The following is a 25263-nucleotide window of genomic DNA, read 5'->3' as shown; positions in this document are numbered from 1 at the left end:
ATGGAATTATTTTCTTAATTGAGGTTCCCTCCTCTCAGATGACTTTAGCTTCTGTAAACTTGACATAAAACTAATCGGCACCCCACATCTGATCAAACTGCAAAGAACAAGCAGCTGTGTGGTAGCCAGTCTCTGACGATACATCTACAGCACAACCCTGCATCTGAGTGGGGCTGGTCTTTACTACTTTGGGGGTTCTTCTTCCCACTCTTTATCCCCTCAGTTTCACCCTCTATCACTAGATAGGAGAGAAAGAAGGATAGAAGCGGGAGTTGGGGGGGAAGATGGAGATTCCCTGAATCTAATTTCCTTTCTTTTATTTCTTGTTGGTGTACAACTACTAACAAAGCACAACCAACCTCCCTGAGTGACCAACAACCAACACTGCCTTTCAGTGTTTATATACCCTATGAAATGGTCCTGGAATTCCAAACGTCACACAATCACAGAAATTATCTGCAACTAGTAAAACCATGCTTCTGCTAGAACATGAGGTAAATTATGGTCAGATACTGCACAGTCTGAAGCAGCCTCATATCCCTACACCTGGGATTAAAAGGAAAGCACATTATTATAATATTTCTATGTTTTTTAAAGAAATAAAAATTCCAAAATCTCACTACGTCTAAGGCTCAGGGTTCATTGAGGAAAAGGGGGCAGAAGCATTTTAAGAGCCAGAGGAACAGGAAGTTTGCTGGGATTGTGTCTCCTAGAAATATCAGAGAGGGTACACCCATGAAGTCTCATGAATATAGTTGCTTAAACAAGACCTGAACATCAAAGACAACAATAGACACACTAACTTCACCAGGCCTCAACCCTAGACAAAGAACTATAGGCAACCGGGGAATGCTGAGAGTGGGAGAAAGACTTTCCCCTAGGAAAGAGCACACCAATTGATTATCCAGTGCCAAGTGGTCAGCCCAGAAATCATATATATATAGATGAGAACATTATACAGACTGAGCAGATTGAATTTACACATTTAGGAATATATGTATTGTATAAGTGTGTATGTCTGGCTGGGTGTTATGCATTTAATAACAAAGAAAAAGAGGCCATGTACTTGAGAAAGCGCAAGAGAGGAACATGGAAGGGCTGGAGGAAGGAAAGGGAATGGGGAAGCCTGTAGTTACAGTTTCAAAACAAAGCTATTATCTTTTTAAGGATTAATGAGCAGCAGACAAATTGAGTAAGAGAAAAAAATGAAAGGTGGATTTGGATCTCTAGGAAATTAGTAGGGATTTTGGCTAAAGATATTATCTGTCAGGACAGCTCATATTTTCTTTAGACTAATAACTGTATCTGGCTTCAGTTTTTCAGAGAAAAAGACAGAATGAAGAATAACCCTCAAGAAATAAAAAAGGTGGCTTATCCTGTCAGTCGGGAAGAAGGTGGAAAACCAGAGGCCATTTAAATTTTTTCATCTATGCTGTCAAATAAAACTTTCTGTGATAAAAAATATTTGATTTACTTAAAATTTTTTTTGAAAATATTTTTATTATTTTTTTCCAACATACATTTACATTATTACACATGCGTAAAATAAAATACATACAGCAGGAAGAACCACGAGATAATCAGGAATTATATAAATGTTAAATTCATAGTGATTTGGCCATTTGTATTTGGCAAACTTCAAGTAAACATCTTTCCTATCTTGTTGGGTCTAAATTTCTGAATAGAGATTAATACCTATCATATCTCATCTCTACCTTTAAAATTTTTTTTAAGCCAGATGAGGCACACACCTTTAATGCTAGCACTCGGGAGACAGAGACAGGTGAATCTCTGTGAGTTCAAGGCTAGCCTGGTCTACAAAGTGAGTCCAGGACAGCCATACAGAGAAATCCTGTCTTAAAAAAATTTTTTAAGGTATGGTTTCATCATGTAGCCCAGGCTATCCTGGTACTCACCATGTAGTCCATGATATCCTTGAATTTGTGACTCCTCAGATTTGAGATTATAGGAGTGTCACACCACACTCCACTGAGTGTCTGTGCTGTCCACATGGGAGCCACATGTGGCTTAATGCATCTAATGCATTAATGCTTAATGTAACTAGGATGACTGAGGAAGTAAATATTTGATTTGAATGTGGCTAATGGCTCCCACATTGGATAGCAGAGTTCTACATAAGCAGGCTTTCCCTTTTTCTGGCTTAGAAAACAGAAGAGCAAAACTCCAAATAGTAATTTTCTCATTTGTTCATGAAAAAAAGCCAGCTCCTGGGGTGGGAGTCTTACAAGTATGACTAAAAAACTCACAGCAAATGCACACCTGCATCTTCCTTATGTTCTTCCCTCTACTCAACGTGGCCTCCTCTATTGTTTTAAAATTACCTATATTATTAGTAGGCCCTGCTAGCAATCAATTAAGATACTGACAGTTGTTATATTTTAAAATAGCCTTAGTTAACCTGGGGCAGGGCAGGTATCAATTCTCTAAACCATTTTCCATAGTGGGGCAGGTATGGGATCCCTGCCCCAATCCTATGCCATTTGCTTTTAATAATTCCTATCAAGCTACCTCCCATCCATAATCCCAAATATTTGTTAATGTTCTCCATCCATGCTGGCCATGTGCTTCTCCTCCATCTAACCCATGGCAGCCTTCTACTCCTCTGTCCCTTCAGGTCTCTCTCTTCTTCTTCCCAGGATCCCACCCCCAACACACACACACCCCTGCGCCCAACCTTAGCCACACTTCTATCTCCTCTGCCCTGCCCAGGTGGGATGGCTCTTTATTAATCAAAAGGTGGGTCACAGAGACAGCAAGCAGTAATTAGCATCAAAATACATTACACCGTCCCCCAACACTCCTGAGACTCTCACAGCCACAACACATAATCCATACATGCCAAGTATTTTCCAACAAGAGCGTTAGGGAAATGGAGAAAACTCAACAACCTATCATCCTTTCACACACAAAAAGGAACCTCAGCCAGGTTCCCAGCACTCGGGAGGCAGAGACAGGCAGATCTCTGTTGAGTTTGAGGCCAGCATGTCCTACAAAGTGAGTCCAGGACAGCCAAGGCTACACAGAGAAACCCTGTCTTGAAAAACCAAAAAACAAACAAAAAGATTTTAAAAAGGAACCTCATACCATATGAGAAAACTAACTTGAAATAGATTATCTAGTTCCAAAGTGAAAAAGTTATACAATACTTAGAAAAAGAGAATAAATTTCTATGACCTTAGGTTATGCTGAGATTATTAATTTTTTACTGCAGAATAGGTTGACAAATTGAATGTTATTTAAAAATGTAAGTTTCTGATCTTCCAAAAGACATTAAGAAAATGAAGACAAGTGTCAGACTAAAAGAAAACATTTTCTTAATGCAGCCAGTGAAGAGCCAGTGGTGCTCAGCTGAATGTGGTGGCCCATACCTTTAATCTCAGTACTAAAGAGGTAGAGGAAAGAGGATCTCTGTGAGTTCAGGAGTAGCCTGATCTACAGAGTGAGTTCAAGGACATCTAGGGCTTCATAAAGAGACCCTGTATCTTGTGTGTGTATTCAAAACTCACTAAAGAATCTAATTGAAATATGCAAAGAACCTAAAAGCATACTTCAGTAGAGATGCACATGTCAGAAAACTTTTTAAAAATAGTTCCTTTTAATTTTGAGATTATAATATAATTACATTATTTCCCCTTTCCCTTTCCTTCCTACAAACCCTCCCAGCACAGACACAGCAAAATCAGTAACGAAGTCAAAATGGCAGACAGAGCCAAAACCAAAACCAAACATTTGCCATGTGAAGACCTTCCTTCGAACCTACAGAACCTTCAAAAGGTCTGTAATGCTAGAAGTCCTACACTGAACCAGGCAACAAAAGATAGGAGAATCCCTGGGAGCTCCCTGGCCAGCAGGAAAAAACAGGAACCTTGTCTCAAAGTGGAAGGTGAGTACCAACACACTGAAAGCTACTCTCTGACTCCTGCACGCATGTATATACCACCCCCACCCCTACATTACTTGGTGGGCTTAAGAGATGTCACGGTGGGTAAAGTGCTTGCTGCAAAAACATGAGGCCATGAACTTGGATTCCTAGCACTCACAAGAAAAGCTGAGCAGACAACATGCACTTGTAACACCATCACGGGAGCGAAGAGACAGTGGAGCCAAAAAGGAGAACACTAGATTCAATGAGTCCCAGTCTCATAAAAAGAGGGGGCAGGGGGAGAGCACTAGAGGCCTCCAACACACACATACACAGGTGCAGATCCAGCATACCTACATACACTACACACTTTTTAATGCAGAGTAACCAGACTTACATGCATTTTTGGTGGGTGTTCAAAACAGTTCTTCAAAAACACCTTAGCAACTTCTTGGGAGTGAAGTATACACTTACCACAGAACTCAACAATCCCACTCCCAAGGAACTGCCCAAGAGATAGGGCATAGAATTTGTACATTCATGTATGCAGTAGCTTTACGTACGAGGGCAAACCTCTGACAGGTTTATTCCAATGACTACTAGAGAGACTTACTAACACAGATACAAAGATAGTTTGAAAGACTAGGCTCCTTCATCCTGCAGGCTCATCTGAAATGAGTTTTGTGGCTGCCCCACACAAGCTTGCTTCTCCTTCCTCCCTAGGAGAGTTTTCTACCCTTCTCCAGGAAAGGTGTCATCGCTCTCTCCCTTGTTTTTTCTGCTTTGAAAGAATGGCAAATAGCAGTCTCCCAAGCAGGGCCTTTATTTTAGGAAGGCAAGGGAGGTGTGAAGGCCACACACCCCACTCAGGACTTAACTCACTGGAAGCTGGGCCCAAGGCTTCCTTCTCTAAACCCCACCCCCTTTCAATGCGCTTCCTTCTCTAAATCCCACCCCCTTTTCAATGCGCTTCCTTCTCTAAGTCCCACCCCCTTTCAATGCACTTCCTTCTCTAAATCCCACCCCCTTTCAATGCGCTTCCTTCTCTAAATCCCACCCCCTTTCAATGTGCTTCCTTCTCTAAGTCCCACCCCCTTTCAATGCGCTTCCTTCTCTAAATCCCACCCCCTTTTCAATGCGCTTCCTTCTCTAAATCCCACCCCCTTTTCAATGCGCTTCCTTCTCTAAATCCCACCCCCTTTCAATGCGCTTCCTTCTCTTAGGCCATCAACTGCGCAAACGCAGGTGTCAGTCACTGTCCTAACTGCCCTCCCTTCAACTACAATACTTAGGCACCATTCATCTAGACACAATGAGGCTTCAATGACAGTGCACAACAGTGTGGACGAGTTTTCACTTCCCCACCCTGTCTGCCTGCATGTTTGAATACTGTTCCTTGGCAATTATTTAGGCTAAGTGAAATTTTCTGAGCTGCTCTGCAAAGCTTCATACTACGCATACACCTACTCCTGAGATTCTCGCTTTAACATTAGATTATAAAGCATGCATATTTTAGTATTTACTTCCACAGCAAAGCTGCTAACAAATAAGTAATACATTCTGACTTCAATTGGTGGAGAGGAGCAGGGCCAGCAGAAAGCTGTCTCTGGGTCTGCTTTTGCTTATATGTCCAAATTCAATGCCAGCCTGCAAAGAGCACTCTGCTTTCCCTGGCACAGGCTCCTTCTCCCAGGCCTGGCCTGAGAAGGTGCCCACCAGCAGTGTTCATTTCCTTTACTGGATGACAATGGATGGCTGACACCCACCAAGCCGCACCACCTCCGTGAGGCCACCGTAGTTGACACTAGCAGTGTCTTTGCCTCTTGCTTGGTCTTGGCTTCCATTTTGCCTTCTGGAGTCTATTCACACCACACACACCAAACAGAGCAGACGCTGCACGCTGAGTCCCATCATGGCATTCTTCTGCTCAAAACCTTCGACTCTTAAGACAGAAAACCCAAAGTCTATCCATGCCTACCCCGACCTCTCTGGCCTCCATCCCCCCACTCCCCCCCCCCACCCCTGGTCGACTGCACTCATCTTAGGAGCCTTGCCTTTCTTGGACTGTGCTCAGACAGCCCCACCTCAGGACCTTCGTGCCTGCTGGTCCCACACCTGTCAACTCCTTGTCATTACTGCTCTTTTCAGGTAAATATCTCAGCAGTGCCTTCCCTGGCCGCCACTCTACTCAAAGTCAGAGTCACTGTGCCAGCTACATGGTGACCTCTATTCCACTACTCTGCCTTCCTGTCACCTTGGTGCGCATCACTCAGTCACCTTGGTGTGCATCACACAGTATTCATGGTGTTGCTGTCTCCTTCGCTGCAGGATCTGTGCCTGTTCCCTGCAGATGCTCTAGTAGAACTCAGTAGAAATCTCCATCTAACTAACCAGACCCTTCTTCCTTCTTTACTAAAATACAGCACAGCATATGTGAGTTATTATATAAATAATCATGAAGCCAATTTGTTATTAAAACTGTCCTCAAGTTACACAGATTTTTACAAGCTGGAGGAGACAACTACCCTGCCACCAGACGAAAAGCATCCGTTGCATTATTTCTGGGCACTACACACTGAGTTCACAGTGAGCAGTCAGTGTCAGGCCACTGCCACGGCATTGCTGTCAGGCGTCCACACATCCTAGGGGCAGCAGGTGCTGCTTCAGCGCCTGAACATTGCAAACGTAGACATGTTTCTGTTTTCAAATAGTGCAGAGAGCGCTGGGATTCACCGATACAAACTGCCACTCTTCCCAGGCTTTTGGTAGTTATCTATTTAATCAACTAACAAATACCAGAAGCACAATACGTACACAGAGTTGTTGTTTGTTTTTTTTTAAAGCTACAAAAAGGAGTTCATATTTGAGAAGAATGCGAAGCCATGCCTCTGCAGATGGCTGCAGTTTGTAAATTAAGGTCACCGCGCCACCACCACCACCCCCTGCTTTTTCCCTAAAGCACACAATGTTGCATAGAACACCAGCCCTCTGAATGCCTGAGGCTGCAAGGGAAGAACCTGAAAGATGGTTAAATACCTGCTACTCTGGGCAGGGAAGGCAGAAAGGCTTCTCAAATGTGTACCTTGTTCTCATGCATAACGACTTTTCTAGTATCTTATGCAATTTCCATTAGCTATATTGCTTAAGGTATTGTTCAAAAAACAGAGGCATGGTTCAAAATAGTATTTTCCAGAATATAGTGCTTTAGAATGCTACAATTTATGAAATCTTTAATTATCATGACATTTTTGTTTGTCTGTTTAGAATTTTTACACAGGGCAATTATACTCTTCAGGTGCATAGGAATACCTTCCTCTAAAAGTGGTTTTTTGTTTATTTGTTTTTTAAATCTTGGTTATCATTTGTTACAAGCACAACAATAAGCTTATCATGGGAATTTCAACTTCTGAGAGTCCAAAGGCAAAGTTTCAGGTACCCTGCGTCAAGCTCTTCCCTTACTTTTGTCTCTAAAAATGCCAAGGTAAAATTGAGTTCCATTGAGTTTAAGTGAACTTTAAGGCTTTGACCTTGTGAGTTTTCAGTATCCTACAAGATCAGGCGACCTGAGTGAGGCTAGGCGGGGAGAAATGGAGTGGGCCTTCCATTCCAGACTACAGGTCCTCAGAGGTGTCCACTCCTGAGGACTGCCCAGCCAGTGTATGGGGAGTTATTAGTCACAAAGCCAGCTGGCAAAGACCTGTCAATGAGGAAGAAACACTGTGACAAACCACATTTCATTTCACTTCCTCTCTCTCTCTCTCTTCTTGTCCTTACTTATGCTGAACAGAAGCATGACCAGCTGAATATGTGCATTCAGCAGCTATTCAAGAAACTTTCACAGAACCATGGTGTGTGTGTGTGTGCGTGTGTGTGTGTGTGTGTGTGTGTGTGTGTGTGTGTGTGTGTGTGTGTCTAACTGCCAGGAAGAAATATACTGGCAGAAAATAGAAAACAAGTTGGAGAAATTTCTAGTTCTGGCTTTAATTCAAAATATTGGGAGCTGTCTTGATTCACTTACTTGCCTCACAAATGCATGTATCAACTGACAAGTTTGGTGAGCAAGCTATGGATCGCCATGATTTCTCTCCTAACAAGTAGAAGGGTCACTACCTGCTTTGACAAATAGTCTTGGAGCAAAACGCAATTTCCCTAGACTCGGCTGTCTTAGGACAGTGTAGGACATGGATCCAGCCTCAGAAAGGTGACCTGAGAACAGCACGGAATGAAAGCGGGATGCTGTGCTAACAGTTTCTCTAAGACTAAAACATCTTATCCTGTAGGGAAGCGCCTTAAAGCAAGAAGAAAAACAACTCAAAACAGCTTCAGGAAATCCCTGAAACCGACCAGATTCACTAGGGCCCTCCTTGCTAGAGCAAACAATAAAAGCCAAAGAGTACCTCTCAGACAAACAATGCTGAAAAGTTGACTCTCAGATAAGCCTAGCTGACTGGAAGAGGTTTAGAACAACTGAGTCACTTAGAAGGGACATTTTTGAGCCTGGTAAGCTGCCTGAAGGCTGTATAGTGTGTTCCAGGTTTCCAGGTATTGTGAGCTATCACTCATTTGGGGGTGGGTCTGAGTAATTTATGCTCCTGTTGAGTAACGCCACAGCCAATAAAACTCATTGATTTACCAAGTGGACTTTGGCCTGTTGTGGCCTCCCTAACTGGGGTAAGTAGATGTGTGTGTAAAAGTTCTGTCACACAACAAAGGCACCTTAATGCCATCTCCTTCAAACTATTAAGCTTAAATATGAATCTGGCATTTGGGAGATGTTTTAGCTGGTAAAGAGCTTGCTGCACAAGCCTGAGCACTTGAGTCCAGCACATGTAAAAAGCGGGACGCAGCGGCTTGTCTCTGTAATCCCAATGAAGGAGGAGAGTAGAGACACAAAGGTCTCTGGGCTCAAAGAACTGTCAGTCTAGCCAACTCAGCATGCTCTAGGTCCAGTGAGAGACTGTCTCAAAAAATAAGAGAATGAGAGAGGAAGATACCCAATACTGACCTCCGGCTTCCACGCCCATGTGCACACTTGTGCACAAATACAAATGAACACTGCATATTTACACACATGAGAAATATGGAGGTTGAGAGACGGCTCAGAGGTTAAGAGTACTTCCTGCTCTTGCAGAAGACCTGGGTTCTGTTCTGAGCACCCACAGGGCAATTCACATCTGCCTACAACAACAATCTTTGGGGGATCCAACCATCTTTTGACTTCCACAGTCACCAGGCACAGATCTGGCACACATATGTACAATCAAGTCAAACACTCATACACATAAAATAAAAATAAATCAATATGTAAAGATATAACTTTGAAAACTGAGGAAATAGAGGTCCACTGTTAAGTATTCTAACTCTTATCTATTTCATGGCCAGAATCAAAACGCTCTGGTCTCCTGACTTCCAATCTAGACCTTTCTTTCCGAGAACACTACCGATCTGGATGCAGCTTGGTGACAACCCTTCAGAACTGGAAAAGGGGACCTACCAGCACCTGACAGACAGAGACGCATCCGAATCCAAGAGAATGTTATGTGTTGTAAAAACTGAGCAGTGAACAGACTGCTCCTCAGACTCCACCATCCCTTCCCTTTCCTCTTGTTACCCACCTCACTGCGAAGGCCCCAGGGCACTAATGCTGCTACACACCTCACTGCGAAGGCCCCAGGGCACTAATGCTGCTACACACCTCACTGCAAAGGCCCCAGGGCACTAACGCTGCATAGGAGGTACAGGAAATCAGCTTTAAAATTGTTTGTTCCTGGGTATGGGTGGGTGTGGTGCTGGAAACAGAATCCAGGGCCTTCTGAATGCTAGGGAAGGGATCTACACCAAGTTACAGTGCCAAACATAAATGTAGACAACTGACATGGCTTAAAATAATCCTCACTGTATTTCAAAACTATTTTGTATAAAACTGTCTCTTTTCTTTACTGTACCTGAAAATTACTCAAGAAAGTGTTATTTTGAGAAATCTGTGGCGGTTTTCGTTATTTGCTTGAGGTTGGGTCTCACTATGACATTCAGGCTGGTCTCAAATGTCAGACCCTCCTGCCTTTGCCTTTCAAGTGCCCGGAGTCAGATGTTCACCACCACACACAGCTGTTTGAAACAGATGTTTTCTGATGCTTCTACCACAGACATCTGTGTGCCCCTGGTATCCTACGGTTACGGGGCCCACCAAATGACCACAGTGGCAACAGTCTGGCTCTTATCTGTGGGTTTACTTCTGTTAAGTTTCTCTTTTTCAACTATTTTTAACTGTATGATTTGTCTTGTCTTTCCCACAACATTTTTCCCGTCATGAATTCTAATTTCCCAAATAAACCCAAAGAATTATTAGGGTGAACTTTCTTACCTCCTCAGCTACTTGCTCAGTGTTGGAGCATCTGTACGTCTCCCCAGAGCAGTGGGTCTCAACCTCTGGACTGTGACCCCACAGGTAACATGTATCAGATATCCTACACACCAGCCATTTACAATTCAGAGAGTAGCAAAATTACAGTTATGAAAGTCATTTTAAGGCCAGGAATCACCACAACACAAGGAAATGTATTAAAGGGTCCCAGCCTCAGGAAGGCTGCTCTCTCTTTAAGACATGATTTTTTTTTTTTAAACAAGTAGGGACCTAAAAGCCCTAGAACATGTGCTGAAAGATTTTAGACATCGTTTAGGCTACCTCAAGTCTTTCATCTTACAAAGCAGTAAACAGCCTCAGAGAGGGGAGGGATTTATCTAAGATCCGTACCCAGCAATTTCGCATATTACAAGGTGTGTGGTTCTTTTGCTTTTGTCTTTAATTTTAAAGATGAAGTCTCCCTATGTAGCCTCCCAGCAGCCTCCAGAGTGCTGCAATTATAGGTATGCACCACCGCACCCAGTGTGCAAAGGGTAAGGGGCTGCATTTTCTTTCCAATTACAGTCTACTTGTTGAACCTAAGTTAAGTCTTCCTACCACCGGTTTTTAAAGGGAAGAGTAGTCATCTTCCTTAGAGGTTTTTAGGAGGCAGTTTTCATTTTTATTATTGTTATTTCAAATTATTTACTTCGGCCACTATGTAGATATCCTAGTAAGGAGTTTCTATGAATCTACATACTAGAGAAAAACCCTGAGATGACTAAGTAATCTGATCAGCCATCTGGGTTTCAACCCTAGTTCTAATCACTAAGTCTTTTTGAGCAATTGATTTCCGTCTCTTTCTACCTGTGGAAAAATATGATTATGGACAAGAACCATGGTTCTCTGGTCTCTGCTTTCCTCTGATTCCTTTGAAGAGGTACTGGGATCCAAAGTTCTGATGAAAAGTATGGGTTTGCTTGCTCATGACAAAGCTGCACAGGCTGAAATTTTAAGTCTGCTTGGAAATCACACTGGGTTACCTTGGTTGAGCAGAAGCTATGACTGGCACATACTTCAACTAAAAATGACAACATGAACTACTTTTTGTTTGTTTGAAAAGACAACTTTGGGCTTATGGGGGACTTATAAAAACAATGGAACACAGAGATGGGAAGAAGAGAAGCAGCAGCAAATTTGTCACAAAGGGAGAAAAATCCAATTTATATAAGTATGAAAGTCAAATGCACTTCAAGCAACAAGAAACTCCTGATCCATGAAAACATCTAGACTTTTTTTTTTCCTACATCAAAGCTCCGTTCTTGCCATTTGTACTTCATCAAACACAAAACAGGGACTCGGAATTGAACTATAAAGTGTATTTTCTTTACATTTCTACTAAACCCCTAATTATATTAGAAAGGAACTTTAAAAGAAAGGTTCTTTTCAAACTCTTGAGGCAAAACACAATAGTGCATTCAGCTGTGCTGATGTGGCGCATTTAAAAGGGGTATTAGCAGGGATTACATTTCACTTCCAATCCACGGAGCTAAAACCTGAGGGCACTGCCCATGCTGCCTCACGGTCTTAGAAAAGAAGCAATCTGCGAAAGAGAGGGGCTGAGGAGCTGTGGGCTCCACAACCAGCGCAGTATGTTGCATGTAACTGCAGCTCAACTGTGTCAGGTGGATGCAACTATAAACATCTATACAATGTGCCTGTTTCTTCTATATATAAGATCTGTGTGTCTCTATCCTCAAAAACCTTGAAATCACAACCTGTAAAATATGAGCAGTTTGGTGAAAGGAAAAGTTAGCCAGTTTGGATGGTCATTATTATAAGCCAAAGGATTTACCTTGCCTAGAAAACACTTCGAAGGATAAGTTTACTATTCCCATTTGCTACATGAAAAAGAAGGCTGAGAGAAAGGGTGCAATTGATTCCCGACCTCACATTTAAGCTTTGAAGCCCAGATTCCAATACATATTTGCAAAGGCCGCACTGTAGAATGCCACATCAGGGGTCCGGGAAGAGAGGTGGGGGCGGGGGGATTAGTTCTAAATTTCACTCCAGCCACTAAAGCGGTTCCAGTACCAAGAACAGTTCTCTGCAAACGCTCACCTGCAGAGCAGAGGTGGGTATCAACACGCAAAGCGTTTGTGTTGGTGGTATCAGAATCCTTTGGGGCTGGGTCTTTATATCTCCCTTTCCTGCTCCCCAAAATGACTGGGAAGGTGGCCCTGGATAGTAATAGAAATGTACCCCTCAAGCGGGTAGGAGCAGAAAAGCTGTCAGCTCCAACTTCCAAGACAACTTCTCCGTGGATGCTTGTTTCCTCCCCAGCGCTCACGGTTGACAGGAACGGCTACGTGTAGGTCCTGCCTGATGTGCGTGGCCTGCACCGGCCGGTCTCGAGGGCGGAGGCCGCCGCAGTGTGGCCCGCGGGATGGCACAACTGCGCAGAGCACGGGTACCGCTGCCCCGCACGGGCGGCCGCGGCCGGTTGCTCCTGCCCGGGAGCCACTTCCTGCTCAGATGTGCGCGCCGCCCACGCCCCCCGCTGCATCTCCCGCTGCACCGCGGCTGCCCCGGTGAACGCCCGGCCCACGTCCCGGGGCGTCACGCACGACGCTCTGGAACCCCGCCGCGGCGGGGACCAGGCCGGGGCCTGAGGCTCCGCACCTAGCCTCTGTCCCACCGGAGCCTTGCCGCCCCGCAGCCCGCCCCGCGTCGCCCGCACCTGTCGCACCCCGACCTGAGCTCACCTCGTCCCGGGGGCCCCGAGGCCCACGCCCGCGCCCTTGGGCCCGGCTCCCTCAGCCGCCTACGCCAGGGCCCCCAACGCGGCCGCCGCCCACTTTCGGTTTCCCCCGCACGGCGGGAGCCGCGGCTTGGGAATCTCCTAAAGCCCCGCCCTCTAAGCCACGCCCCGTCGCACCACGCCCCGCCCCTCAGTCACCGGCTCAGCTCTGCGCAGGCGCAGGCGCTCCGGCCACGGCGGCTGCCCACTCCGGGGTCCGCGTGTGAGAGAAGAAACCGACGCCGCCTAGCGGTTTCTGCGCGTGCGCACGCCTGCTTGGAGCTCGGGCTGCGGGCTTCACCCTCCTTCCACAGTGTTCACATTCTTTTCAACATCCCAATAGTTTATTTTCATTTTCCTAGACAGTTATCTTCAGCTGTCTTCTCGGTCACTCTTTACAGAAGGATGACCACACTAGAACTCCAGCCTTCTTTCTGTCCCTCTTCTCTGCTTTGCCACAACCCCTTAGCACCTGTAGAGCAGCGTTGCCCTAAAACTAAAGCTGGTTGAGGACAGGGATCCTAGAATACAATTAGTATATAATTAGCATGAAATAAATACTTGTCATATTCGTTAGTCCTTCTAAAAGTGTTAAATCCCTTCACGGTAATTCCATTTAACTCCTGGTTTGCTTTAACCCACTATGAACACTTCATATCATTCTGTATGCTTTTAATGAGAGCCTGCTGCTTCCTTAACCAGCATTTTTTACAGTTTGAGGTATACCTGCCATACTGTAAGCTGCACAGTTCAAATGTACAGTTTGATGTGTTTGTTATGTATGCAACAGAGAAACCATAGAAATTAACATAACGAGCAAGCACAGCCACACCCTCAAAAGCTCTCTCTTTCTATGATGTTTACCTCAAGTCCCATCCCTTAACCCTATAACTGGTCTTTTACCGTTACTATAGATCTGCTTGCTTTTTCTGGGGTTTTATATGAATGTAATTATTCCAAAGCCTTTAAGGGGGAGGGTCTGGCTTTCTTCACTCGGCAGAATTCTATTGATATTCTTCTGTATTGCTGTATATACTAGTAGTTTATATCCTTTGCTCACTAAGTTTCCATTGTGTGAATGGCAAGTCCACTTCCAGGTATTGACTCAAGAGAAAGGGAAAGGTTTATCCATCACAGACCTGTACAAAGATGTTTAAATCAGCTTTGCTTGCAATACCTAAAAACAGGTAGCATTCGTATCCTTCAGTGGGTGAATGGACAATTATCTTATGGACTCAATACCTGCTGTCAAACAGCAGAAGTGTTCTGACACCCTATAAGCCTTGTGCTTAAGGAGCTTTCCATTCCTTGAAAAGCTGTAGCAGGAGATGAACAGACTGGAAGGAGATGGTTAAAAGCTGAATATCCTGAGCTCAGGAGGTTCTGTCCCAAGGCTTTGACCAGGGGTGTTCTTTGAATACTGTTCTCTTTCATAATCTCACATCTGGTCCCTGCCTGAATCTACCGAAGCATCTCTCTTTGAAACCAAATTCTCCACATCACCTTTGTTCTATTTAAGTCTGTTTCTGATGTCTCTCTCCCTGCCCTGTCCCCTGATCTACTCCAAACAGACCTAGAATATACCAGCCTTCTATTTGGACTCTGAACTATTCATGACATGCCCTGGCTTCACGTTCAGATGAGGGTGGGGATAAAAGCAGCATCTATAACCTGAGAGGATAGCTATGGGGACAGGAAGTTAGGCACTACTGAGTTCAATATACAAAATAAATCATCACATGATGCGCATGCACCGTAAGTCTGAGAACCTTCATGTTGTAAAGGTGCCCCTGTTTGCAGTGTCTTATGTACAAAGAAAAGCCCTGTGCCGCAGTTACTTTTCAGCAACCAGTTTCCCCTATGAATACTTGCCACAAGCAAATATTTTCAAGTACGCATTTTGAGGAGTTTTAACAAATGTATTCAACTATGTAGCCACCATTACAATCAAGATGCACAACTAGTTTTATCCCCAGAAGTTCCCCTGTGGCTTCTACCTATCCCTTGTTCCTCCCTCTACCCTCCACTCCTGGCAGCCACCGATGAGATTTGTCACCACCGTTTTGCTTTCTCTAGAGCACCATCTGCATAGGACCATATGATGTGCAATTTTTTGTGTCACTTAGTGTAATGCTTTGTAGTGTAATCGTTCCTGTTGTACTTATCAGTAGTTGATGCCTTTTGACGGCTGAGTGTCATGTCACTGTACAGATTTGTCACAGCTAGTTTACTTAGTCACATTTCTGTTGTTCTTAGCCTGGAACTGTTCTATAAATAACATTTATAAATAACTGTTGTGTAGTCAAATGTTTTTCTCACATACATGTCTGGGAGTAGAATTAATGTCAGGATGTAGGACAAATGCATAGTTATATATTTACATATATGAATATGTTTATATGTATACTTAATCATATATAATATATTATTATATATAAATGTCAAAGTGCAACCTTATGTGGCCATATCATTTTGCACTACCATTTTATCCGCCATGCTGCCATTCCACCCCCTGCAGAGTGCGAGTCCCACTCATTGTCAATATTTGGCATCATCGATCTTTTTAATTGGAGCATTACACTGATGGATAGAACACTAAGCCTATAGCACTGAGACTTTAGCTTGCCTTTCCCCATGACTAATGACATAGAGCATCTTTTCATGTACGCACCGGCCTTTATATATGTTCTTGAACAAAGTTTCTGTTTCGTACATTTAACTGAGATATATCATGAGGATTATCAAGAAGCTGAATTTTAGCAAGGAAGTTGTATGATCTTGTTTTGTTGGTTTGTTTGTTTGCTTTTATTATAGCTGGAAATTCAGGAGAATTAATTTTCTGTTTTTTGTTTTGTCTTTTGAGACAAGAGCTTGTTATGTGGCTGAGGCTGTCCTAGAACTCTCCACCTTCTTGCCTTGGACTCCCAAGTGTTAGAATTACAGGCATGTGCTACCTTGTCCAGCTCAGATTGGCTACTCTTTAGGCTCAGGGTTCTTACCCTTTAATGGAACAGTAAGTCCGAACATGTGAAAGCAACATCACATAGACACAGGATTTTACAGAGTCAAGCCCCACTGTGAACACACATAACATTTACCTAAGGGGGAAGCTTCGAGCCAAAGAGCAGAGTTTCAAAATAGCTAGAAAAGGCCAAACTCATCTTAGGCCACCACGAGCAACAACAGGGAGCAGATGGGCAGATCTGCTCCTCCGGAGAAGAACACACACATCTCTCATCTCCAAGGTTGCAGAGAAGTCTTCAGTGTCCTGCTCAAGTGGCTTTTGCAGGGGGCAGCCTTCTGGGAGATCACCTGTGCTTTCAAAGACTTCACCAGACTGAGTTTATCATGGAAAGGAAGTGCCAAGAAAGGCCTACGTGTAGGGAAGGAAAATAAGCCCATTGCCACTGGCGCTAAAAAAAAAAAAAAAGAAAAAAAAAGAAAAGGAGTGGGTCAAATGGATCTAACAGATATCTATAGAACCTTTCACCCAAACAAGAAAGAATACACCTTCTTCTCTGCACCCCATGGAACCTTCTCCAAAATTGATCACATCGTAGGTCACAAAGCAAGCCTCAACAGATACAAGAGGATTGAAATAATACCTTGTATCCTATCAGATCACCATGCTCTTAGGCTGCAATTCAACAACAACAGAAATAACAAAAAGCCTACACGTTTGTGGAAACTAAACAACTCTCTGCTAAATGACACCTGGGTCAGGGAAGAAATAAAGAAAGAAATCAAGGAGTTTCTGAAATTCAATGAAAATGAAGAAACAACATACCCAAATTTGTGGGATACATTGAAAGCAGTGCTAAGAGGAAAATTCATAGCACTAAGTGCCTTTAAAAAGAAATTGGAAACATCGCACATAAGCATCTTAACAACACAACTGGAAGCCCTAGAAAAAAAAGAAGCAGAAACACCCAAGAGGAGTAGACGCCTGGAAATTATCAAACTCAGGGCTGAAATTAACAAATTAGAAACTAAGAAAACAGTCCAAAGAATCAACAAAACCAAAAGCTGGTTCTTTGAGAAAATCAACAAGATAGACAGACCATTAGCCAAACTAACTAAAAGGCAGAGAGACAGTATTGAAATGAACAAAATCAGAAATGAAAAGGGAGACATAACAACAGACACTGATGAAATTCAAAGAATCATAAGATCCTACTTTGAAGGCATATACGCCACAAAATTTGAAAATCTAAGGGAAATGGACGATTTTCTTGATCAAGTTCACTTGCCAAAGTTGAGTGAAGAACAGATAAACAAGTTAAATAGTCCCATTTCCCCGACAGAAATAGAAGCAATCATCGATGGTCTCCCAACCAAAAAAAGCCCAGGGCCAGATGGTTTCAGTGCAGAATTCTACCAGACCTTTAAGGGCGAGCTAATACCGATACTCTTCAAGCTACTCCAAAAGATAGAAATGGATGGAAAATTACCAAATTCATTCTATGAGGCCATAGTCTCATTGATACCTAAACCTCACAAAGACTCAACAAAGAAAGAGAATTTCAGACCAATTTCTCTTATGAACATAGATGCAAAAATACTAAATAAAATACTTGCAAAACGAATACAGGAGCACATCAAAGATATCATTCATCATGACCAAGTAGGCTTCATTCCAGGCATGCAGGGATGGTTTAATATACGGAAATCCATCAATGTAATCCATCATATAAACAAACTGAAAATAAAAAACCACATGATTATCTCCTTGGATGCAGAGAAAGCATTTGATAAAATTCAACACCCATTCATGTTTAAAGTTTTAGAGAGATCGGGGATACAAGGCACTTTCCTCAACATAATAAAGGCTATATACAGCAAGCCAATAGCCAAAATCAAAGTAAATGGTGAGATACTCAAGGAAATTCCTCTCAAATCGGGAACAAGGCAAGGCTGCCCACTCTCTCCATATCTCTTCAATATAGTACTCGAAGTTCTAGCCAGAGCAATAAGACAACAAAAGGAGATCAAGGGGATCCAAATGGGAAAGGAGGAAGTCAAATTATCCCTCTTTGCAGATGATATGATAGTGTACATAAGTGACCCTCAAAACTCCACCAGAGAACTCCTAAAGCTGATAAACACCTTCAGCAAATTGGCTGGATACAAAATTAACTCAAAAAAGTCTGTAGCCTTCCTATACACAAATGACAAGCTTGCAGAGGAAGAAATTAGGAAAACCACACCCTTCACATTAGCCACAAGCAATATAAAATATCTAGGAGTTACCCTAACTAAGCAAGTGAAGGACTTGTATGAAAAAAATTTCAAAACTCTGAAGAAAGAGATTGAAGATGACCTGAGAAGATGGCGTGATCTTCCTTGCTCATGGATCGGGAGAATTAACATAGTAAAAATGGCCATCCTACCAAAAGCAATCTACAGATTCAATGCAATCCCTATCAAAATAACTACACAATTTTTTAAAGACATTGAAAGTTCAATTCTGAACTTCATATGGAAAAACAAAAAACCCAGAATAGCTAAAACAATCTTGTACAATAAAAGATGCTCCGGAGGAATCTCCATACCTGATCTCAAACTGTACTATAAAGCAATAGTACTTAAAACAGCATGGTACTGGCACAGCAACAGGCTGGTTGATCAGTGGAATCGAATCGAAGACCCAGATATGAATCCACACACATATGGTCACTTGATTTTTGACAAAGAAGCCAAATCCATTCAATGGAAAAAGGATAGCATCTTCAACAAATGGTGCTGGTCTAACTGGAGGTCTATGTGTAAAAAAATGAAACTGGACCCATATTTGTCACCTTGCACAAACTCAAATCCAAGTGGATTAAAGACCTCAACATAAAACCAGAGACACTAACTCACTTAGAAGAAAAAGTGGGAAAGAGCCTGGAACATATTGGCACAGGAGACAACTTCCTGAACAGAACACCAACGGCCCAGGCCTTAATGTCAACCATTAATAAATGGGACCTCATGAGGCTGAGAAGCTTCTGTAAGGCAGGAGACACTGTCAAGAGAACAAAGCGACAGCCTACAGACTGGGAAAAAATCTTCACCAACCCTACATCTGACAAAGGTCTAATATCCAAAATATATAAAGAACTCAAGAAATTAAACACCACCAAACCGAATAACCCAATTGAGAAATGGGGCTTGGAACTAAACAGAGAATTCTCATCAGAGGAATATCAAATGGCTGAGAAACACTTAAAGAAATGCTCAACCTCCTTAGTCATCAGGGAAATGCAAATCAAAACAACTCTGAGATTCCATCTTACACCCATCAGAATGGCTAAGATCAAAAATTCAAGCGACACCACATGCTGGCGAGGATGTGGGGAGAGAGGAACACTTCTTCATTGCTGGTGGAAATGCAAACTAGTACAGCCACTTTGGAAATCTATCTGGTGCTATCTCAGAAAAATGGGAATAGGGCTTCCTCAAGACCCAGCTATTCCACTCCTTGGAATATACCCAGAAGATGCTCCAGCACACAACAAGAAAATTTGCTCAACCATGTTCATAGCAGCCTTATTCATAATAGCCAGAACATGGAAACAGCCTAAGTGTCCCTCAGTAGAAGAGTGGATAAAGAAACTGTGGTACATATACACTATGGAATACTACTCAGCTATTAAAAACAAGGAATTCCCGAAATTTGTGGATAAATGGATTGAGCTAGAAATGATCATAATGAGTGAGTTAACCCAGAAGCAGAAAGAATCAAATGGTATATACTCACTTATATCTGCATACTAGCCCAAGGGGCATGTCCCACGAAAGCCTTCACTTACCAGGAAACTGGGACAGAGGGGAAGGCATCCTATTGGGACTCTAAATGAGAGACGCATGGGAGAACAGCAAAATAAAAGGATCCAGAGGGTCCTAGAAATCTACAAGTAGAACAATATGATAGGCAGATTTGGGCCCAGGGGTCCCGCTCAAACTAAGGCACCAGCCAAGGACAATACAGGAGGTAAACTTTAAACCCCTTCCCAGATCTAGCCAATGGTCAGAATATTCTCCACAGTTGAGTGGAGAGTGTGATACGACTTTCTCACATACTCTGGTGCCTCACATTTGACCATGTCCCCTGGAGGGGGAGACCTGGTGGCACTCAGAGGAAGGACAGCAAGTAGCCAAGAAGAGACTTGATACCCTATGAGAATATATAGGGGGACGTAATCCCCCTCAGGAACAGTCATAGGGGAGGGGAATAATGGGAAAATGGGGGGGGGGGGGAGGAATGGGAGGATACAAGGGATGGGATAAACATTGAGATGTAACAAGAATAAATTAATAAAAAAAAAAAAAAAAGAAAAGAAAAGGAGATATAAAACCTCCACCTAGGTAGGTGTGGTGTCACCCACCTTTAAAGCCAGCGCTTAGGAGGCAGAGGCAGGTGGGCCGCTGTGAGTTCACAGACCAGCTTAGTTTATGTAGTGAGTTCCAAGGCAGCCGGGGCTACATACAAAGGCTCTGTCTTAAAATAAAATAAAGATAAATAAAAAACAAATAAACAAAAAGAATCCCTCCACTAAAAGCTCCTCATGCATTTTTGTTCATGGGGAGGCCTACTTGTTTGGAGAGAGCCACAGGAGAGGTACCAGGACACCTAGCCAAGGCAAGAGGCTCTAGGGCTCTTGGGCCTTCTAGCCCCACCCACTACAATAGTTCATCAAGCCCAATAAGGACCTTGTTTCAAGTACATATCTATAGCTATTTCCTTCTCATCTGACAGATCTCTATGGTATATCCAAGAACCACACACTCTTCGTCCTCGACCCCACAGCCACTCAAGGAGCATTTGGAGAGACCTCACATGCCACCATCTCACCTTCTATCCTAATATATGTTCCTTCTTTACATTGTTCTGATTTCCATCACTTTTCATACCATCAGTGGACCACAGGGATTTGCCTGTGACATTATTAGGTGTCACACACAGTACCTGTCAGGCAACCTCCTTCACAGCCCTCACCTCAAAACACCTGTTCTCTTAATTGAGCTTCTAGATTGTGTTTTGTTCCTCAGATGCGGTCTCACAGAAAAGCAGCTGAGGACGAAGCATTTCGTTTCCAGCGTAAAGGGACGCTCAGCTGCAAGTGACTTCAGTGGCATTCCTGCCGGCCACTCAGCCACAAGCTGAGCTGTTTCTGCATCCAGGTGGAATGCAGCTTCTCCCCCTTCCACGAGGTCTGGGAATCTAGATCCACAACAAAAGGGAATCTCTGGATAGATCTATTTTTGATTAACCATTAATGCCATCATCACTCTCACTTCAGCTACTGACCCATGAACAAATGGAGAGAAATTTCTGGGCAACTATGTTTGCTTTAACTGAGTAAGGAAAAAAAGGAGGGGAAGGGGGGCAAAAACAAAACACAAGGGAGGGCTTGCCAGAGCCCTGATGCAATCCTGGCACTGGTGGAGCTCAGGGCTTGCTGATCAAGCAAAACCCGCTAAGCTTCCCACAAAGGCCTCCAAGGTGAGTCAGCTGAAAGGCTCTAATCCCCCAGAGGGTGATCAGGGAAGCTTCAGAGGGCACAGAGCCACCAGCAGTGGGAAAGAGGGAAAAATGAAAGCTTTAACACAGTGGTTCTCAGCCTTACTAATGCTGCAACCCTTTATGGTGTGGTGATGTCACCCCAACTATGTATATATTTTATTTATTTATTTATTTATTTATTTATTTATTTATTTTTGGTTTCTCAAGACAGGGGTTTCTCTGTGTAGCCTTGGCTGTCCTTGACTCACTTTGTAGACCAGGATGCCCTCGAACTTACAGAGATCCACCTGCCTCTGCTTCTCTGAGTGCTGGGATTAAAGGCCTGCACCACTATGCCCAGCTCATAAAAATACATTTGTTGCTACTTTGTAACTGTAATGTTGCTACTGTTATGAATCATAATGTAAATATTTGATATGCAGGATACCTTATATTGGACCTCTGTGAAAGACTCATTAGACTCCCCCAAAGGGGTCGAGATGCACAGGTTGAGAACCACTGTTTTAACATCGTATCAAATAGAGTTGGTGCTGTCTAACAGACCTTCAGTGCATTCTTTGTGAGCTGTGGGTCATTCATACGGCTCAGGCTTAGGCAAGACCTGCAATGACAGATTCTAAGTGCTATCAAGTAGCCAGGAAGCCCATCTGTTTGGCAGGGCATGAGATGAGGGTGTGGTAACTAATACTTTAATCAAGGCAATCAGTCACCAAACTGAAATAATGGATAAAACTATTGATACAAAAATTACATTGTAGGGCTGGAGAGATGGCTCAGAGGTGAAGGGAACTGACTGCTCTTCCAAAGGTCATGAGTTCAATTCCCAGCAACCACATATTGACTCACAACCATCTATAATGAGATCTGTATACATAATAAAATAAATAAATCTTAAAAAAAAAAAAAAAAGAATAAACATCTTTTTAAAAAAATTACATTGTAGCCGGGCGTGGTGGCGCACTCAGGAGGCAGAGGCAGGCAGATCACTGCGAGTTTGAGTCTAGCCTGGACTACAAAATGAGTCCAGGACAGCCAAGGCTACACAGAGAAATCCTGTATCGAAAAACAAACAAACAAATTACATTGTAATAGTTTCTGGGAGCGCAAGAAAGGGGGAAAGCAGTGAAAAGAAACTTCTTGGGAACATGGGAGGCACTCATCACCGGCTCACAGACTGAAATGGAAGAGCAGTTAGGATTCAGGAAATGTGTCACCCAGTCCTTGACATGTTAGACACATCCAAGGTCAAAGTCCAAGGTTACAGTGACCTGAATTCCAATGACCTCTGGCTCCACTTCCAGCTTGGATCCCTTTCCACAACAGAGCTAATCCAGTAAGTAGCAGAAGAGCTGGCCCTCAAGTCAGTTCCTATTAATCACCATCCACCAGGGGAGCAGCCCCTGCCCCAGGGCATGTAGACTCTCAGGAGGGTATTTTTAGTTGTCATAGTGACTGGGCAGTTAGTCTGGACCAGTACATAGATGTTTGTTGTTTCGTCTACTTATTAGAGAAGTATCCCAACCAAAGTGTAAATGCCTTGCCAGCTGTTTGTATAAACACAAATTACTTTTCCTATAATTTTACGATGAATTCTTAGATGGATGGGGGTGGGAGAGCTGTGAATTTTATGTCAGGAGTAAATGAAGAGAGAAGACTTTAAAATATTTAACATAAAATGGAGGTTGGGGACTGTTTCCTGAGCCCTATAGATTTAAATAATTCAGAAATGTTCCCCGAACAACCAACCCCACCCAGAAACATGGAGGACAAGATGTTCCTATTTTCAGCAATCGACACAGGACGCACACACTTGTCTCCTTCACAGTCTACACTACAAGATGCCTTACCCACCCTAGCGCTTACACCACTTGAAGACGGCATTTAAAGAAATCATTCCTTTCAAGGGAGTCCCTGGAACTCTTTTAGCCCCAAAACTTTGTCTCCCAATCTTCCCTTCACTTCCTCACTCATTTAAAGCTGTAGCCTTTGATCCCCGCAGCAGTTTCCTTAAAACGGGGATGCTTTGTAATTTGCTCTGATACCACGCTAACATCTGGGGTGGGGGCAGGGCTTGGGCCAGAGCAGGAAGCTGGCTGTTACTCTTGCTGACTTGAGCACTCTTCCTCCTACAGCCCGTGCTCCAGAACTTGGACTCTAACCCGGCTTGTAAACATCTCAGGGCTTGCTCCTTACAGATTCTTTTGTGTATTAGAGGTGGGCCCGATATCAGGATGACTGCATGCTCCAGCGCCTGGCACACATCAGATGACATCAAATATTTGCAATGACTGAGTGAGCGAAGGGCTCAAGTCCAACACTTTCTGTGTGGCAATGCCACCTGTCTGTACTCCTGATAAGTGAAACAAAAGTCTCCCTAAACAAAGGGCCATACATTAAAAGCATAAAAACAGCAAACCTTTATCTACTATCAAAACACCTATGAAAGAGCTATACACCTATACATTAGAAAACATCTGGGTACGGATTGCAGACTGATACCTCAGTCATTTGGGGCTGTTGTAACAAAGCACCAGAGACTACATGGCTTACAAACAACAGAAATTTATTTCTCACCGTTCTGGATCCAGGATCCGGGTGCCAACTTGGTCCAATTCTGCTGAGGACCCTCCTCTGGGTTGCAGACTGCTGGCTCCTCATTGTATCCTCTGGTGGGGTTCCTCTGTCCTCCTCACATGAGGAGGAGACCTCACTGTGTGCAGAGACCTCACTGTGACCTCTTTATAAAGGCACTGGTCCCATCCACAAAGGCCCCACCCAAAGGCCCCACCTCCTAACACCATCACACTGAGGGGTAGGATTCCAACCTGTTGATTCTGGTGAAGGGACACACAGAGCTCATGAAGACTGACAGTTGTTCATTCAGAGCCTTGACTTTGACTCTGTCACTCCATAGTCACACAGTTTCTTTCTTTAGATTTCTAAATTCTTCCATCTGTCCTTCCTGCTTCTTCCTGGGAAGCTACCAGGCCCTCTGTCCCTATCCACACCTCCGCATATCCTAGGTGATGAGGTGGAGAACAGACCGGAGGAATGTGACATAGCAGTGAGGAATGTGACTACTCCAGATGCCGTGGTTGTCAACACAGTCAATCTACTTGGCCTGTAGCCAATACACAGCCCAGGGCACAGGACACCTCTATGCACAAGGAAAATGCCCCTGTGTGAGTCTCTGCTACAGTCCCATTTATCCAGAAGCCTCTGTCTAGAGTGTATTTTTTGGGTCCTAACTCAGAGGTCATAACCCCATGGGGAGGTTGGAGGCAGCTCAGTGTTGGAGCATGCTGCGAAATCTTCCTAATGCTTTCTTTGGCCTCAAGGTCATGCTTTTTCCCTCCCAGCAAACTGTGATTAACCAGGTTTCTTGAGCGAGGCACCCAGAGTGCATCATTTCCTTGGTAGGCAATGGTTGGATGTTCACAACAGACTCAAGCAAAGCACAGCCCTGGGTGGGTGGTGCTCAGTCATTCTCTCTCAATGCTGGCCCCATATTGGGTCTAAAAAGGCCAAAGTGAATTTCTTTGAGACTCTGAGACTTGTGGGTAGTGGCTTTGACGTGCCACATGGGCACTGTCACTTCAAAGTGGCAGTGATCTTATGAGCCATATGTCATGTCCACATATCACTTGGCACAAGTCAGGGCTGCAGTCCTGACAATATGAAAGCCAGGCCTCTGGTAGTCAAGGTAACCCACTTGGGCTTGGTCTGAG

At 43.6% G+C, this 25263-nt stretch overlaps 1 protein-coding gene across 3 annotated transcripts in view; it reads right to left on the bottom strand.

Moving 5' to 3' along the window:
* Tdrd7 (tudor domain containing 7) overlaps nt 1-24258 on the bottom strand; it is an 86384-nt gene extending 62126 nt beyond the window's left edge. Inside the window, exon 1 of one of the 3 annotated variants that reach the window (XM_051161583.1) lies at nt 24110-24258. In XM_051161583.1, coding sequence (XP_051017540.1) covers nt 24110-24193 — 84 coding nt within the window. In that variant the 5' untranslated portion in view covers nt 24194-24258. Of the gene's footprint in view, nt 1-12991; nt 13134-21007; nt 21094-24109 lie in introns of those variants that run through there. The other 2 variants (XM_051161596.1, XM_051161589.1) reach the window with 2 other exon arrangements.
* Between the last annotated feature and the right edge of the window lie 1005 nt (nt 24259-25263).

The sequence above is a fragment of the Acomys russatus genome, chromosome 2 (genome assembly GCF_903995435.1).
Source record: "Acomys russatus chromosome 2, mAcoRus1.1, whole genome shotgun sequence".
Taxonomy (NCBI): Eukaryota; Metazoa; Chordata; class Mammalia; order Rodentia; family Muridae; genus Acomys; species Acomys russatus.
The sequence above is the reverse complement of the archived record's forward strand: the minus strand, read 5'-3'. Positions and strand labels throughout refer to the sequence as shown.